Source organism: Uloborus diversus, chromosome 3 (assembly GCF_026930045.1).
Source record: "Uloborus diversus isolate 005 chromosome 3, Udiv.v.3.1, whole genome shotgun sequence".
Lineage (NCBI taxonomy): Eukaryota > Metazoa > Arthropoda > Arachnida > Araneae > Uloboridae > Uloborus > Uloborus diversus.
The window spans coordinates 71,748,165-71,765,136 of record NC_072733.1 but is presented as its reverse complement, the minus strand read 5'-3'; the positions used below and the strand labels follow the sequence as shown (position 1 = coordinate 71,765,136).

Here is a 16,972-nt window from a genome sequence, read left to right as displayed (position 1 = left end):
TGTTTTAAATACTAAGTGTAGAATAGTCCCAACCTATTCCGTGCGTGTCGTAAAAGGCGACAAAAATGGATACCCAATCTAAGGTGGGAGGCACCGTGCTGATGGATGGATGGCATTTGTGTTGTATGATGTCTAAACGGTCCCCTCAAGGAACTATACAAAACCTCATTGTAATTAGCCTTGCACTCGTACAGGGTTGTTGTGCAGGTGTTGACCTTTTAACCACCTCCCAGTTCCCAGCTCCTATGGAGCTGGTTACTGGTTTGAAGGAGAGAGCCACCAACCTTGCTGCTGGACGAGGTGAGGGTGCAGGTTTGCAACTTACGGGCTAAGCGGGTGAGGGTGTATGTCTGCAACCCACCAACTCTGCAGTAGGGAGGCAGGGGGTACTCATTTGTGTACAAAAATGAAATAGGCACTAGCGCAGGCAGGAGAGGAAGAGGCTGGTATAGGAGGCGAAAGACACTGGGCCAACCATTCCTGAGAAGGTAGGAGAAACCAAACGTCTTTAGTCAGAGGTTTCAACTCCTTCCTCAGCACAAACTACTGTATTTTAACGAGTAAGGACAAGTAAGCCACAGTCCTATCTAAGCTCAAGCAGTGAGTATGTTTAAGATGGCTGTTGTGAGAGAAACCATCCCGTTGGAGAGGGTATCTCGCGATGACATTGAACGTATTTAGCTTGTCATTCTAAGAAGGACAGACCAGATTCTCTCTGGGGATCACATGCCAAAAATACAAATGGCTTCTTAATAAAAATAGTACTAGGAAGTCTTTTGTTCTTCTTACTGGTGTTTACACCTTAATGTAGCACCGTGCTATCATGGGTATCGGTAATGATCCAATTTGCAGAGGTTATCTCTTTAATGAGGAAACTATTACTCAATTCCTGTGTAATTGCGAAGTGTTTTCTGCCTGTAGGTTTGAACACCTTGGTCATCATTTGCTTAAACCATGAGAGATTCATGTTATTCCAATTGGGTGTTTGCAGAATTTGACTTCAGCTGCTGGTCTGTTTTAAGACTTCTGTTTGGAGACTAGTACAATAGTCCACTGGTTGCAGTGCTTGGTTCGGTTGAACCCCCATTTCTTTCATTTCATTTCAAATACTAAGTGTGGTTACTGTGACTTCTCACCTCCGTGAACTTGAATTTCAGGGATGTAAATAAATGTAAAAATGAAGTGAACATGTTTTCATATGCTTAACATGTGAAGATTGTAAAAAAAAAAGATGAAAAAAAAAATCCCTGAAAAATGTATCGATTAGGCTAGTATTAATGGAAAATTCCTCACATCCGTGACAGACCTTATCAATGTCATTATTCATGAGGTGAAAATAAATGATGGAGGGGAAATACATCAATCTTAGGCTCTACCAAAATTATAAATTGCCAGTATATTCTTAAATTTACTAAATACTATTTTTTTACGCACATTTGAACTAAAAGGATAACTACTAATTAAGCGATACTTTAACTAAGAGAGCTTAATATTAGATTCCCACCAATCATTAAAATAGCTCACTGTTTGCATAATTAACAAAATTACTTCTTTGAGTTTAAATTGGCCTCAATTTTTAAACATTAAAAGTTTTTTTATTTTTTTTTTTTATTTCCGTGAACAAGGCTTTTTCCTATTTTTTTATTTATGAGTAAAATATTTGGAACTTAGCTGAGCTATTGTTTATGGTTACTTCTAGTAGGTAACACTTTCATGGAAGAATTTTTAAAAAAAGGTATCGAAATTGAAAAATATTTGCATTCAAAAGTTACATTTTGTGGAGAATGTCCCATATAAAACTAAGAGAATGAAAGAAGACTTATCAATGCTCATGGCAAACCCCAGTAGTATGCTGGCTCTAATTTGAAGGAAGAGCATTTTTTTTGGGGCACTTACTGGCCCATACAAAGGTTGAAGCAACTATTTGCCATGTACAACTAGTTTAACATATTAAATGCAGTTCATATTTCATCTGAATTAATACAACCAATGGTAAGTGACATTGTCAGTTGGCAATAAGATAAAATTTACTTTGGTTTGTTATGATTATGTGTATATAAGGATTATAATGTGACCATTAGCTTTAAACGAAATTCATTTGTACTTTTTTATATTTTTAAAATTGTATTATGTACAAAATGACAAATTCTAAAAGTAGCAATAATGTGTAAAATAATGTTGTTTTTTTTACCACGAAAGATTGTTACTTCTTCTTGACAGAAAAAGTAATTATTATTCCATACACCTCAAAAATTAAAATTAGTAAGTCTTTAATTTTGAGCTGGAATATCAATAAAATCAAGTCTCAGTTTAGGAAAGCAGCAAAAAGAAAGGGTTTTCTTGTTTTGGAACAGAGCAAGATGGGGTAGTTACTGAACTTATTTATGCTTTAACTATCAGCAATGTTTTGCAAACTTTTTTAGCATTCCATAATTTTTTTTTAAATTTAAATTTCAAGTTTATTTCTATAAAATAACATATAACTTTTTGTACAGCTATAAGAAAACTCCTACCTTAAATGTTTGTGTTATTAATAGCAAAAATAAGTGAAATTTAATAGTGACCAAAAAAATGTAGTATTTATGATTTCTGTCATCAGTCTGTTTGTAAAAAATGTGTATTTCTTATTTTGGTATTGTTAAAAGTAAAACAATTTGAAATATATGATCAGCTAGACCTGCAGTAGCAATATGGGCGAAATTCCAACAAGCAACGATCTTTGCATTGAAATAAATAACACGTAAATAGATTAAGACTCTTATATATCATAGTTCAAGGAATTTATTGTGTCTGTTACCTGAAATGTTTTTATATCTCAGTTGATAAATGGTATCTGCAAATGCTGAATGCTCTATTCAGATACTCGTTATATAATTGCAAACTTCTATTTAAAGACAGAGAAGAGAAAATATTTTTAGAAATAGCTATTACAAGTACATTATATAACAAATTTTAAAATGGTTGGTATTAGGTGCTTTTCCTTTCATTCCTCAGTGCTGTTCTTTTAGACTTTGGTTTGAGGCAATAATAAGAAATGTTAGACGCTTTAAATCTGAGTATTGTGCTGAAAAATTTACTTTATGTTATGATATTTGTTCTTGGTGATCCAATAAAAGTAATAAAACATTTAATTATTTACCATCCACAATTAAGTTCAATTAGTATAAATATAGTTTAGAGCATAAATGCTACAGATTTCAATGTCGTCATTATTTAAGAATGATGTTGTATCTACTCAAATTTGATTTATTTATTTGACAATTAAGTATTTTGTTTTTTAGATATTGATGATAGAGTTGCTGCAAATGGATTATTTTCAAAAAGAAATCTTCCTCCTTTGAAGTGGGAACAACCAGCATCTTCTGCATATAAATTTAAAAAAATTGTTTCAATCAAAACTGTTCAAACGCCAAATGGGGTATGTGAAACAATGAAAATATAATATTGTGGATTCAGTCATAGGATTTAGATTGTTGCAATCATGATCTAGTCATGGGGAAAAAAACAAAGCATCTTTAGTTCTTTAGCTATTGCACATATCAAGAAAGCTATCAATTGATTTGGGTTCAAGTTTTCTTTAAAACTGTTGTGATGAAATTTTGATAAGGGACCACGTACAAAGTAAAATGAGCACAAAAACTAAATTCTTGATTTGAAACATTTATTTTTAGAACAAAAATAAGGTTTGTGAGCTTAAAGCAGCCACAATTTAAAAAAACTCAGGAACTGTATATAACACTACTACAGGTCAACGTTTTGCATGCAGCTAGAAATAATCTAATGAAACATTGAGCATGAGAAGAAACTAATGCTACTCATCATAATATGATAAGCAATTGTTTAAAAATGCTGTTGCTTTGTTAAAGTTGTTAATTTTCAGAAATTAGGGGAACAAAATCATACTGTTAGTTGAGAGACATACAAAAAAAAAAAAAAAAAAAAAAGGAAACTAATAAATATATTTCAGTTTTACATTTTTTCATGTATTATTTGTTCTAGGGATTAGTATGGAATAGTTTAAACTTGCAATTACATATTGTTCTTCTTTATAGAGAGCAAACAAAGTCATACATATAAAAGGTCATGGAAATAACTTATTTGGCACTGCAATATGGTAATTTGTAATTGTTCTATGTTAACAACAAGAATATTGCCTTGTTTTGTATGAACAATTTTCCTCTTAATGCAAAAAACAATTTTCTTCATTTCAGTTTTGTGAAGCTATATGGACCCTTAAACAGCAGTAAAATGAGTTTTTCAGCATAAGCATAATATGTTTTGAGCTGAAATTTTAGATAACTAATTTTTTGTAGATTATATTTTTATTTAAAATCTAATGTTTTCAGATTTTTTTTTTTTTTTTTTCAAAAAATAGTTTTATGGTTCATAAAAAATTGAAAATTTTGTCTTGGAGATGCTACATGATGTTTTCATTGTTGGTTGGTTCGGACCGCACATCCTGTTCTAACTTTGTAAAAAATGTTTTAAACTTATTGCATAAAGGTTTTTACCTTTCATTTGTAAGCATTTTATGTTGTTTTCAAAAGTCTCTTGTTTGTGGCTTCATAAAGTTTTTTTTTTCTTATGGAGGCTATAAATCAAGATTACTGTAGTGGTTTGACTTAATAATTTGGTTAAGAAAGGAAAGCGTTTTGAAGTACTTGAGAATTGTAAATGTGGAATCCATTGAAAATATTTCACTTCATGCTGGTTTTCATACAATACAGTATTTCATTTTAAAAGAAACGCTATTCAATGCCTATTGTTACCTTATTGGACTATTATATTTTTTACCAAAGGATTTCTTAGAAAATGAGTTTTAGGGACTTTAGAATCCTATTACAAATCATAAGTTTGATTTTAAAAAGAAAGGAAGAAAGGAAGTTTTTTTTTTTAAATGAACAGTAGTTGTATTTTCAAAACCATACTTTTCTCCACAAGCAATGAAAACGTATGTATAATAAATATATTTTAAATGTTCCCTAAAAAACTAGTCATTTTAACATTTATGGTTAGAGATTCTGAACTTATCCTCTTAAATTATTGTACTGTTTTATATTTTAGCTCATTGTGTTAATAATTATTCACATAAAACGTTAAATATCAAAAATCTAGCTTCAAGATCAGCAAAACGTACATCTGTATGCTGAATTTTATGTAGCTAGGCCATACTCCTTTCCTGGAAGGTGGGACACACAAACATCTTATTTTTTCATCTATAGATTTTTTATCATTTTAATTCACTTCTTTTGCTAAAATTCCCCATAGATTCTCTATTGTATAATCAGGGCTGCTTACAGGTCAACTCAAAATTTTCACACAGTTAGTGAGTAACCATAACGATCCTACTCAAGACACATGATGCCAACTTGTGTTGTCTTGTTGAAACAAATAATAAGCATCTGTACTTGGTCACATTAGCGTTGAAAGTTCTAATTGGCATTTGTAAAAAAAGTTGTTTCACTTCGCAAACTACCAATAGTGATAAAAATCATGTGGTCCCTCCAATTAAAAAAAAAAAAAAATCAGAAAATATGACATTCTTCTATCAAGACCCAAAGCAAATGTGCTAATGAATTCCAAAATAAATTTTTTATGAAGCTCTTTGTTAGGATTGAAAATTGCCAGTTTAGCATACTTTATATCATGATTTTTTTTACACACTGTTCTGCTAGTCCGAGATGAATTCCTTTGTGTTTTAATTTGAGTAGATTTTGTGTCTAAGAAAGCTAGCCTTACAGTTGAACATTTCTGTCCTATAGTAAGAGTCGGAGACCAACCAGCATGCTTTTCTTGCCATTTTTTTTCAGCTTCTTCAAAGGAAAGTAAATTACTGTTTTATATATGTTTAGCAAATTCATGTCACTACGTCTTCTTCTTTGCTAGTGCAGGCCAAGATCGTCTCTTGAAGTCTTTCCCACCTAACCCTATCCCCTGCAATGACCCTCCATTGGTTCACTCCTACTATAAGTCCTTTTCTACCCCATCCAGCCATCTGGCAGGGGGTCTCCCTCTTAGGCATTTTCCTTCAATGTTAGAGAAGGTGACTCTTTTTGTGGGAAATGCATCTGCATATCAAAATATGTGGCCCAGCCACCTAATGCGAGATGCCTTTATAACCTTTAAGATGTTAGGTTCACCATACTTTTTGTAAATTTCATGGTTATAAGCTCTTCTCCAACAGTTATCTTGTTTTATTGGTCCAAAAAGTCTTTCTTAAATTTTTCTCTCAAAAATCAATAAAAGCTCTTCTGCCCTGTTGAGAGCCCAACATTCACTCCCATACAGGACAACAGGATATATCAATGTTTTAAATAGAATTATTTTAGTTTTAATGCTAATGTAATTTGAATTTAATTGGTTTTTAAAGCCATAAAAGCACCTATTAGCCATGGATAGCCTGTTTTTAATCTCAATATATAGGTCATTGCAGCTTGAGATCATTGTGTCCAGGTATTTAAACTGCTTGACATTCTCAAATGTAGTTGTTTACTTTCAAAGGGGCTGTATCTACATTTCTGTTTGATGCAATCATAAGTTTAGTTTTATTTTCATTGATGGTTAGACCCATCTTGCTGCATTCTCAAGCAAGATAAAAGCTTCAACAACAGCTTGCTTAGTTCGCCTAATAATATTAATGTCATCCGCAAAAGCAAGCAGTTGGACTGTTCTTTGTAGGATGGTTCCGCTAGGATTTAATTCAGTCTTGAACTGCTTTTTCTAGAGCCAAGTTGAACAGAAGGCACATGAGAGCATCACCTTGTCGTAAACCCCTTACAGTATAGAAAGGTTTGGAGAGATGCGACATAATTTTAATTCTACGTTTTTTACTCTTTTAGGAGTCATTCTAGTAAGGTTTATTAGTTTTATTGGTATATTAAATTCTCCCATGGGCTTTGAGTAGTTTGTCTATCAAAATGCTGTCATATGCAGCTTTAAAATCGATGAAGAGATGATAGGTATTGATATTATACTCTTTTGTTTTTTCAAGAATTTGTTTAATCGAATGTATTTGGTCTGTTGTTGTTTTTCCTTTCTGGAAACCACATTGGTAATTGCCTATAACTTAGAAGGTGTAAGGAAGTAATCGGTGATAAAGAATGGTGGAGAAGATTTTATATGCTGTATTCAGTAGGGAGATGCCCCTGTAATTACAACATTCCATTTTGTCTCCTTTTTTAAAAATAGGACAGACAGATCCTTCTTCCCACTCAGTGGGCATTCGTTCCTCTGTCCAGATGCAACAAATAAGTTTATGGAATTCTTTATTTAGCTTACTGTCATTGATGTTTATGAGTTCAGCTTTTAAACCATCAGGTCCAGAAGATTTATTACTGTTTAGATTTTTGACTGTGGTCTCAACCTCATGGAGCGTTGGTGGCTCATGCTCTATATCTTCGTCACAAAAGATGGACTGTACACTATTTGTACTTATTTCTTCATATCTTTGCCCTTTAGCTGAGTCTTAAAATGTTCATGCCATCTAATCAAAACCTCTTCCGTATCCCTTGTAATTTCTCCATCTTCTCTTCTGCCAGCTATAGTTCTAGGATTGAAGTCTGCTCTTATATTATTAACTAGTTAATAAAACTTTCTAGCTTCCTTTTGTGTCTTAAGACTTTCAATATTTTGATATAACTCATCTAGGTATAATCGTTTTTCTTCCTGTGTACTAATTTTCCCTCCCTTCTTAGGTCTTTATACCTTAGCTCTGCATCTCTTGTATACTGTTCCTGTATCATCAGTTTATATGCTTCATTCTTCTATCAGTTATAATTCAACATTCTTCATTAAACCAATGGTTTTTTTCCCTTTAATTGGCACTCTGGTAAAGTTTTCTCTGAAGCTTCAATGATAGCTTGTTTTAAATTATGCCAAGTACTTTCTATAGGCAGCGTTTCATTGCTATTTAAGATCCTATCATGTATTTTCTTTTTATACATGATATGCTGTATTTCCTATATATATATATATATATATATATATATATATATATATATATATATATATATATATATATATATATATATATATATTAGGACTCGACCGATGCATCGGCGCCGATGGTTCAAGAATTTAGCCATCGGCATCAGCATCGGCGGCCGATGCTAACTTGCAGGAAACATCGGCCCATCGGCCTTAAAAACATTGAAAAGCCGATGGAATTGGCCGATGTTTTCGAAAAAAACCCTTTGCTGTTTTACTTTTTAATGCAAAGTAAAGGGAGTTATTTTTTTCATATAAAATTGCTTACTTAAACTTGAGTAAGTTTTTAATACTGCATTTAGGTATCAAACAAGTTAATTATTGCGTTGTTTCTTGCGGCTGGATGTACGTATGTATCTCTCATAAGTCATAATTAAAAAATGGTAAGCCTGTAGAAGGTTAAAATTTCGCATGTGGGGTGTGTGTACGTTCCAGTTGTGCACTTCCCTTTTTGTTTTCGATCGGGTGTTCTAAAAAGTCTATTTACTCATTTTTTTGTGGCTATTAATTACTTATTTCAATACAAAACTAATATAGCGTTTAATACTGACGATCATTTCGTGATACACTCTATAACAAAAAAAATCGACGCACCAGGAAGGAGTGATCCGATTGAGATGAAAATTGGTGGATAGGAAGACAATGCACATACTAGCAAATGATTAAATTCTTAGAACAATTGAATAATTAATGTCAGAGTTACAGTAACAAGTTCAGTAAGGTATTGACCCGCCTCTAGCCTAGATACAAGCTGAAGCACGACGTGGGAAACACCGATAAAGCTCCCGGGGGTTGTCCTGCGGTATTTCTAGCCAAATTCGCTTCAATTGTTGGACGAGGTTATCAACATTCCGTGCCATATGCAATCTCCATCCCATCATATCCCAGACATGCTTGATGGGAGACAGATCTGACGATCTGGCAGGCCACGGAAGAGTTTAACAAGCTTGCAGACAGTTCATAGCAACACATGCCGCATGCCGCTGGCATAGTCCTGCTGAAAACCAGCCGAGGGTACTGCAAAAGGAACGGCAACAAAACAGGTCTTAGGATGTCATCGACGTACCACTGTGCAGTAAGTGTACCTCTAATTACGACCAAAGGGGTCCAGTTATCAAAGGAAATGGCACCCCAGACCATAATGCCTTGTTGAGGCCCAGTGTGGAGTGCAAAAGTGAAACCAGGATCCCTCCTCTGCCCAGGGTGTCTCCGACACGTCTTCGATGATCATCATGACACAGTTGGAAGCGGGTTTCGTCACTAAAGACTATACATCCCCAGTCGGCACCATTCCAACCTGATCGAGCCATGCACCACTGCAATCTGACTCGGCAGTGTGTAGGCGTCAGTGGCAGATGGCGTAACGGTGGCGCGAGCGTAGATTTCGTTGTCCCAACCGTCTCTAAATGGTCATAATGGACACTGGTGTTTGGGTTGAATGTCTGAGGGTTCATAGAGATGAAGAAAGCGCTGTGACAGCTGGTCGGACAATCACTCTGTCATCACGATCTGTTGTAACCCTAGGTCGACCGCTATACTGCCGCTGAACTCTGCCATTTTCCACCCATTCTTGCCAGCATCTTCGAATCGCCGCATAGCTTCGACTCAAATGACGAGCGATTCTCCGATTTGACCAACCAGCCTCTTTCAGTCCAATGATATGACCTCGTTTAAACTCTGACAGTTGCTCGTAATGAGCACAAACGATGCGGCGAGACATTTTTAAGTTGTTGAAAGGTGATAGACATCGGTAAACGATAAGATAAATAAATACCTTTGTGCTGAATAGAAAAGTCAGACCAAACAACGTAAGTATTTATCCGCGTTCTCATTCCTAATGTAATGTAATATAAAATTTACTTTATTCAAATTAGATTAACTTGTCAACTCTTTCGGCACGTGTAAAGTTTCAGTTTTAGGTTGGCATCCTTTGATGCCCAATCATATGCAAATGAGGCAAGTATAAATAGTGAACGATTCCAATCGTTCTCTCTCTCTCTCTTTTTGTGTTCGTCAGCCTCTTGTGAGTTAGGTCCGATAGGTGTTGGGGAGTTGCGAACTCCGCCTCCACTTATGGCCAGGGTTTATTCTTATGAACTTATTTTTGTTAGTTTATTCATTTTAGTTACTATGGACCAATAAATTTTTGGTAAGATTCTAACAAGTTTCCAATGTTCATTTCTTCACATTAACATTTGATTCTGCACCTTCTACTGTGTGATATTATCTCTGCTTGTATAAGCATGTAACATTGTTGACTGACTTACGAAATTTAGCCCTTCGGCTTTTCGTTTAAACATCGTAAGTTATCATAAGGGTTATGGGCCCAGCCCTACCCAATTGTATCATAATAATTACGTGTTCAGTATCATGAGTAATATAAATGTATTAAGATGTTTTCGAATTGTCAGCAGAGTAGAGTATTAGACTTCGTGTTTTTGTGATGAAATGGAATGTTGTAACTGACTTGTCTTTTTGCTGAATCGGTAGATGACAAGTGTTTGGAAATCTTTTCAAATTGTTTTCCCCGCATCGGCGTTGAATGAAAACTGTGAAAATAGAAGCTTTTCTTTTACTTTTTGGAAATTTGTATCGAATCTTTAAGCCATGTGTAGTGTAAACTTTTCTCTGACGTTTCGTTTGCATTTTATGGGGGGATATAGTTGGTTTGGTGTTAGGCAGAATAGTGGCTGCTAAATTCAGCGGAAGACCTGGACTTGTTCCAGGGGGGAAGCTGTAACAGTTGCACTATTTAGGTTTTTTTTTTCGGGGATATTTTGAGATTTTGTTGGTTGTTTTTTTTTTTTTTTTTGAAATTAGGTTTTTTATTTTTTGGCGTTTTTCGTGTTCTTATCAATCATGGCATCCCAGAGTGTTCCTATCGAAAAATTAAGGTCTGACAACTATGTGAGTTGGTCATCGGATATCAAATTTGTCCTAATGGAACGAGGTCTGTGGAAGATTGTAAATGGCATTGAAAAAGAACCTTTTTCTAATGATGAAAAAAAGGCTACTGAGCAAGAGATTCGTAATTTTCAAAATCGACAAGATGTGGCCCTATCCATAATTTATTTAAATTTGGAGAAAAATTTCAAAAAGATAATCGAAAATCAGGTCAACGCGGCTGATGCCTGGAAGGCTTTGAAAGATCACTTCTTTCCTGACAATCGTTGTCAGCATATGACATTGTTTTCAGAGTTATCCCAATGTCGTATAAAAGAGGAAGAGTCGATAAATCTTTTCGCTGCCCGTACTCGGCAAATTTTCGAAAGAATTAAGGCTATATACGCGAATTTCTCTGAAAATTATTTGATTTTTCAAATTTTGCGTCATTTGCCCTCAGAATTTGACAATATTTGTCAAGTTATTCTTAGAACTACTGCACAGGAATTCACATTTAATAAAGTAGTCAGCGAACTTATTGCCGAGGAATCGCGAATTCGACTAAAAGATGAGGATGATAAAATTATCGGCAGGGCTAACTTTGTAAAGAAACCGGGTAATTTTGACAAGAAAGGAGTAAAAGGGAAACTAATTTGTTTTAACTGTAATAAACCCGGCCATAAGAGGAATGTGTCAAAATAAAAGGGTTGACAAGGACCTCGAACAACGAAACAGAAAGTCAAGATCACCAATCCGGAATAAGAGGAAGGCGAACAAGAAAACTGCAAGGTGCAGTTCCCCATCAGTGGAAAAGGAAGCATGTAAGTACCAGAACTTTTTCATTTCCGAAGTACATCTAAATGAAGTATCAGAAGACCCAGATGAATTTATTTTCGACACTGGTTGCATCCATCATTTCGTCAATATTCGTAGTGCTTTTGAGGACTTTAAACCATTGCGAAACAAAGAAATGGCTGTAGCCGTTAGAAATGAAACTTTCCCCATTTTGGGGATGGGACTGTGAAATTAAAGTTTGATGATACTATCATTGTTTTAAAAGATGTAATGTACTCTCCTAATCTGCGTCAAAATTTGTTATCGGGTACTAAATTCGATAAGGGGGGTGCTAAGTTTGAAGGGGGAAACGGCTCCGTGGCGATATCTGGTCGAAATGGGTTTATATTTAGAGCAATTTTAAGAAATGGCATTTATTTTGTAAAACCTCAAATTTTGTATAATAAATCGTATCAAGAAAGTATAAAACCAAATAAAAGTAATGATCATTTCGAAAATGAGAAAATTGAATGCTCTAATGTAGAAAAATTAGAATTGGGGCATAGAAGGCTGGCACATATTAACACCGATAGTATCAGAAAGAGCGGTGAATTTGAGTGTGTCCATGGCCTGCCTAAATTCAAAAACGTAAAAATAGATTGTGAAAATTGTAAAATTGGTAAATTTAAACGTGTTTCATTTAAACCAATAGGTAAAATACGGTCCAAGTGTCCCCTTGAATTACTTCATGCTGATGTGTGGGGTCCATGTAATATTAAGGGAAATAAGGGGGAACGTTTTTATTTATCAATCATTGATGATTTTTCACGTAAATCTGCTTTGTATCCAATTAGTGAAAAGAGCAAAGTACCAGAAACTTTCATAAGGCACATAAAGCGTGCTGAAAGATTTTTAAATCTTAAAGTAAAAGCTGTTAGAACTGACAACGGGGGAGAATTCGTAAATAAAGTTTTTGACAATTATTGTTTGGATAACGGTATAAAACATGAGTTAACCAATATTTTCAGTCCAGAGATGAACGGTTTGGCCGAAGTGTACAATCGCTCAGCCGCTAATGCTGCAACAGTATTATTGGAAGAAAGCGGGCTAAGTAAAAGATTTTGGCCGGATGCTATGCTTTATTTCAATTGTACTTGGAATAGGATTTGTCACTCAGGACAAACTAAAACACCTTTTGAGTTATATGGTGGACGTAAGCCAAGTGCTAGGCACGTCAAACCTTTCCGTGTTTTGTGTTATCTTGGAACACCCCGTCAGCAAAGACATAAATTTGATGTTAAAGCCAAAAAAGGTATATTTTTGGGCTATGCATTTAACATTAAGGGTTTTCGTATCTGGATTCCCGAAAGCGGAAAAAATTTTGAAAGTATAAATGTAAATTTTAATGAAAATGTTTATTACAAAGTAGCTTTTAAAAATATATCAGAGAGTGACTCTAGTGGAGCTGTGCTGGGTCCCTGTCTCAAATGGTCAAATATTCAATCAGATTCTGAAAATTCAGAAAATGAATCGAATTCCGAATCGGATAACGGAAGTGAAAGCCCGAGTACGCCGTCTAAATTCTTATCTTCTGATGAGAGTGAAAGCGAGACGAGCGGGGGATGAATCAGATTCGAATTCTGACTTGAGTGAAAATGGGGAAAACCCACCACGCGCCCAGCTGCGTGAAACAGAATGGGTGAGGAAAGCAATCCCAAGGTCAGATAAATCTCGTACTGATATTTATTTTTATGAGAAACATTCTTCTAAACGATTACGTTCTTTAAATGATGTTGAAAAATATTGTTCTAAAAATGCTATTTTGTTTAAGCCACATTTATTTGATTTTAATGGTAAAAATTTATATCAAGGTGAAATTTCTGATCAAACTGTTCATTTAATTTATGTAACTTATGACTAGATGATGAAATTGTAATTCCTAAGAATTACAAACAGGTTCTTAAATCTAAGCAAAAGGACCAGTGGTTAGATTCAATGAGGGATGAATTAGAGGTTATGCATTCTAGAAAAGTGTGGGATTTAACACCTTTACCTGCAAATGAAAAACCAATCGGATCAAGATGGGTTTTTAATGTTAAAAGAGATGAATCGTGAAAAATTGTTAGGTATCGTGGGAGACTTGTTGCTCAGGGATATGCACAATCCCCTGAATCGTACGATCAGACTTTTATTCCGACGATTCATTTTTCATTGGTTCGATTTTTCTTTTCCTTGAAAATATCAGAAGGTTGGTTCGATTTGCAGTGCGATGTAAAAAATGCTTATTTATATGCACCTCTAAAAAAATGCATCTTTATGAGACAACCACCGGGTTTTTCAATAGAAGGGAAAGAAAATCTAGTTTGTAAGCTTAAGGCTCTTCTAAACCTCTCCGTAAAATCAGATTCGACGAAAACACGAAATCTGTGGCAACACAGGGGGTGTATCTGGGAGGGGCTAACTCGATTTTTTTGCACTGCTAATTGGTCAGATTTCATGATGGACAACGTCAATCATTGAGTTGTTGAAAGGACAGTCGTAAATCTAAGCTGTCCCCATCGGTACTCCTTTACGGTCGGACGAGGGCAGAGAGCGAGCTAAGAAGGATTCTGTTCCAAAACATGTCCCCCACCCCTCCGGCCTGTTTCCCACCACGACAACAGATCGGGTAGAAGGGTGTAGTATGAGGGTGAAGAAAAAAGAATCCAATTCTCCTATTCTATTCTACCACCCTTCTCACTTGAAAACTTTGGAACCGCGGGACAATTCTACACATTTACTCTTCGAATCGAATTCTGTATTTGTTTTGCAATTCATGGGCGGCATAATCTTCGTTTTTTTTATTTGTTTTATATTTATTCGTTCAGTTCATTCATTTATGTATTTTTCAATATATAATTGAGGGGGAGAGGGCGAGCGGAACACTGATGATCTTTATAACTTTATCGATAAAAGATTGCTTTGCTTTTTACAGAAATTTCTGAAACTATTCTTGAAAAGAAAAGCAAATTAATCATAGAAAAATGTCGAAGAATTTCTGCGGATGTCGGTGTGAGCATAAAATAAAAACATTTGGTAGTTGTGTAGTTAGGTTTGCTGATAGCTAGTTTGATGAATGTAACAATTAATAAAAAGGCATAAATAGTAAATCTTTCGAAAACAATCGCGCTCTGTACAAGGATTTTCTGTGCAGTTTTTAATTAGAAAATTATGCTTTTGTTTTGTCTATGAATTTTCTGCGCATCAAAAGAGGAAATAAAGAAACTGAAGAATCTGCATGTTGGCACGATAGAAAACAGGAAAAGAAAAAAAATGCTGTTGTCTTGTTAGTGTTCAGAAGGATACCATATTACCAGTGGCGCACATGAATTTTTTAAAGGGAGGGTCCAAGGTCGAAAGTCTCATTCCATTATTACGCCGTCAAACATATTGACTTGATTTTATCGATTCCCGAGAACAAAAAACAGTAAAAAATAAGCTAATGAATAAATAATTAGCATTAAGTAAAGAAATAACCAGAAATTAAATAATTTACGCTTTTATTTTTCTCATAATAAAAAAATGAATTCAAGTTCAAAGGATCTCATTTCAATTTGTAATCACAAAACTAAAAACATACTTATTACTGTGTATTCATTTATAATCCCCATTCTTCTTCTCATAGGCTAAGTGCACAATATTTTAAAAAATCTCTTAACATGCGGGTTTTATTTTTTCACTTATTAAAACAGAAGTTATTGTAACCTTTGTTTGAAATTATTTCACGCACAAAATATAGAATCGTAATCGATCGGGGAAAAAAGCAAGACCTATGGGAGGGGTCCTGACCCCCTGGACCCTAGTGTGCGCCACTGATAAATACCCACTAAGGTTTTCATTATTTATACACGTGTACTAAATAATTAGAATGAAATGACACCTCTCAGTAATGCTAAAAGCAAATTATTGCAGAGCTTAGTATTTTTGACAGTTGCATGCAGAATCAACGCTTGATTTAAATCTGAGAAAAGCCATGTTACTGCGTACAAAAGCCCTTTATCACGCTCTGAATGCAAATTGGGAATTTTACTGTTGTTTTTCTTGGATAAAAGCCTACTTCAATTCAAACTTTCGTCGATGTGCCTATTCATCAACATTTTAAGATAATTTCAATTCATTGAGCGTATTGTTAAAAGAATAAAAATTATATGTTCACAAATTTTACCAATGCATATAATAAAACGTAAGTAATTGAACTCTAATGGTTTAAATATACTTCGAAAGAATGAATGAAGTGTAAGAAAGCGTACAGTGGTTCAAAATAGTCAGCAAGTGGTATTTAGGAATTTCCGTATCATAAAAATTTGATTTCTTGATCTTGAGGCAAAGAATGTTTTTTTCTTTCAGTTTGACACTCTCTGTTATTTAAACATTTTGTTCACATAGTAGGAAATAAATAAAATTCCTTATGAAAATAGAGTGGCGTTAAACAATATGAGTAGCACAGTATACAAATGAAAAACGTTATCTATCATGAAAGCGTCTCGAAAAATATTTACGTGTACCAACAACTACGCTGTTGTAAAAAGATTGCCATCAATCATGAAACGAGAAAAAAAAAATCCTAAAAAAAGGAAAGAACATGGTTTTGTTAATATTTTCGAAAAATATTTTCGTTTAGAGTTGAAAACTGTCATATGACAAAAAGAAAAAAAAAATGCATCGATTCAATGAATCAAATGTATGATCATGTTCAATATCGAGAATTATAGGAAAAAATAGATTGCAAAAGACACAAAATTAAATAAGCATTATTCGAAAGGAGAGACAGTGAGGCACTCAATTTATGTGCCGAATTAATTATCACTATGAGGAACTTTCTTGTTCCCAGTCTAATTCGCTGTACGCAAAAGAGAAGACTTGTTTATCCAAAGTGGGGAAACAAAGTGCAAAAGGTGAGAAAAAATTATACATGAAATCAAATGAATTGATATCGTTCCATCTTCAGTATTGGAGGCAAACAAAATAATATGAAAATTCAAAAAAAAAAAAAAAAAAATGAGCAAGGAAAAATAGTACTGTGGCCCTAAACTACTGTGACAGTATCACCATACTAAACTTTCTTGTTCGCAGCCTCATTTCTTTTCATGCAGTCACGATGATTGACAAATTCGGATTGCAAAAATAAACTTTATGTAACATGAAAAGATTTCGGAAAATGCATTGTAAATTGTGAATAGAGTTCTTTGATTGTGAGCATGCGCAAATGATCAAGACGAAAGTTCAACTAATGATAATTCTTGAAATATGGAGAATGTTTTTGATACGAAGTGCTGCTGGCGTCATTGCT

At 34.4% G+C, this 16,972-nt stretch overlaps 1 protein-coding gene across 2 annotated transcripts in view; it reads left to right on the top strand.

Annotated features, from left to right (window-relative positions):
* Positions 1-16,972, top strand: part of LOC129218544 (uncharacterized) — a 49,545-nt gene that overhangs the window by 18,707 nt on the left and 13,866 nt on the right. For both annotated transcript variants that reach the window (XM_054852843.1, XM_054852844.1), the window contains exon 7: positions 3,282-3,418. In XM_054852843.1, coding sequence (XP_054708818.1) covers positions 3,282-3,418 — 137 coding nt within the window. The remainder of the gene's footprint in view (positions 1-3,281; positions 3,419-16,972) is intronic.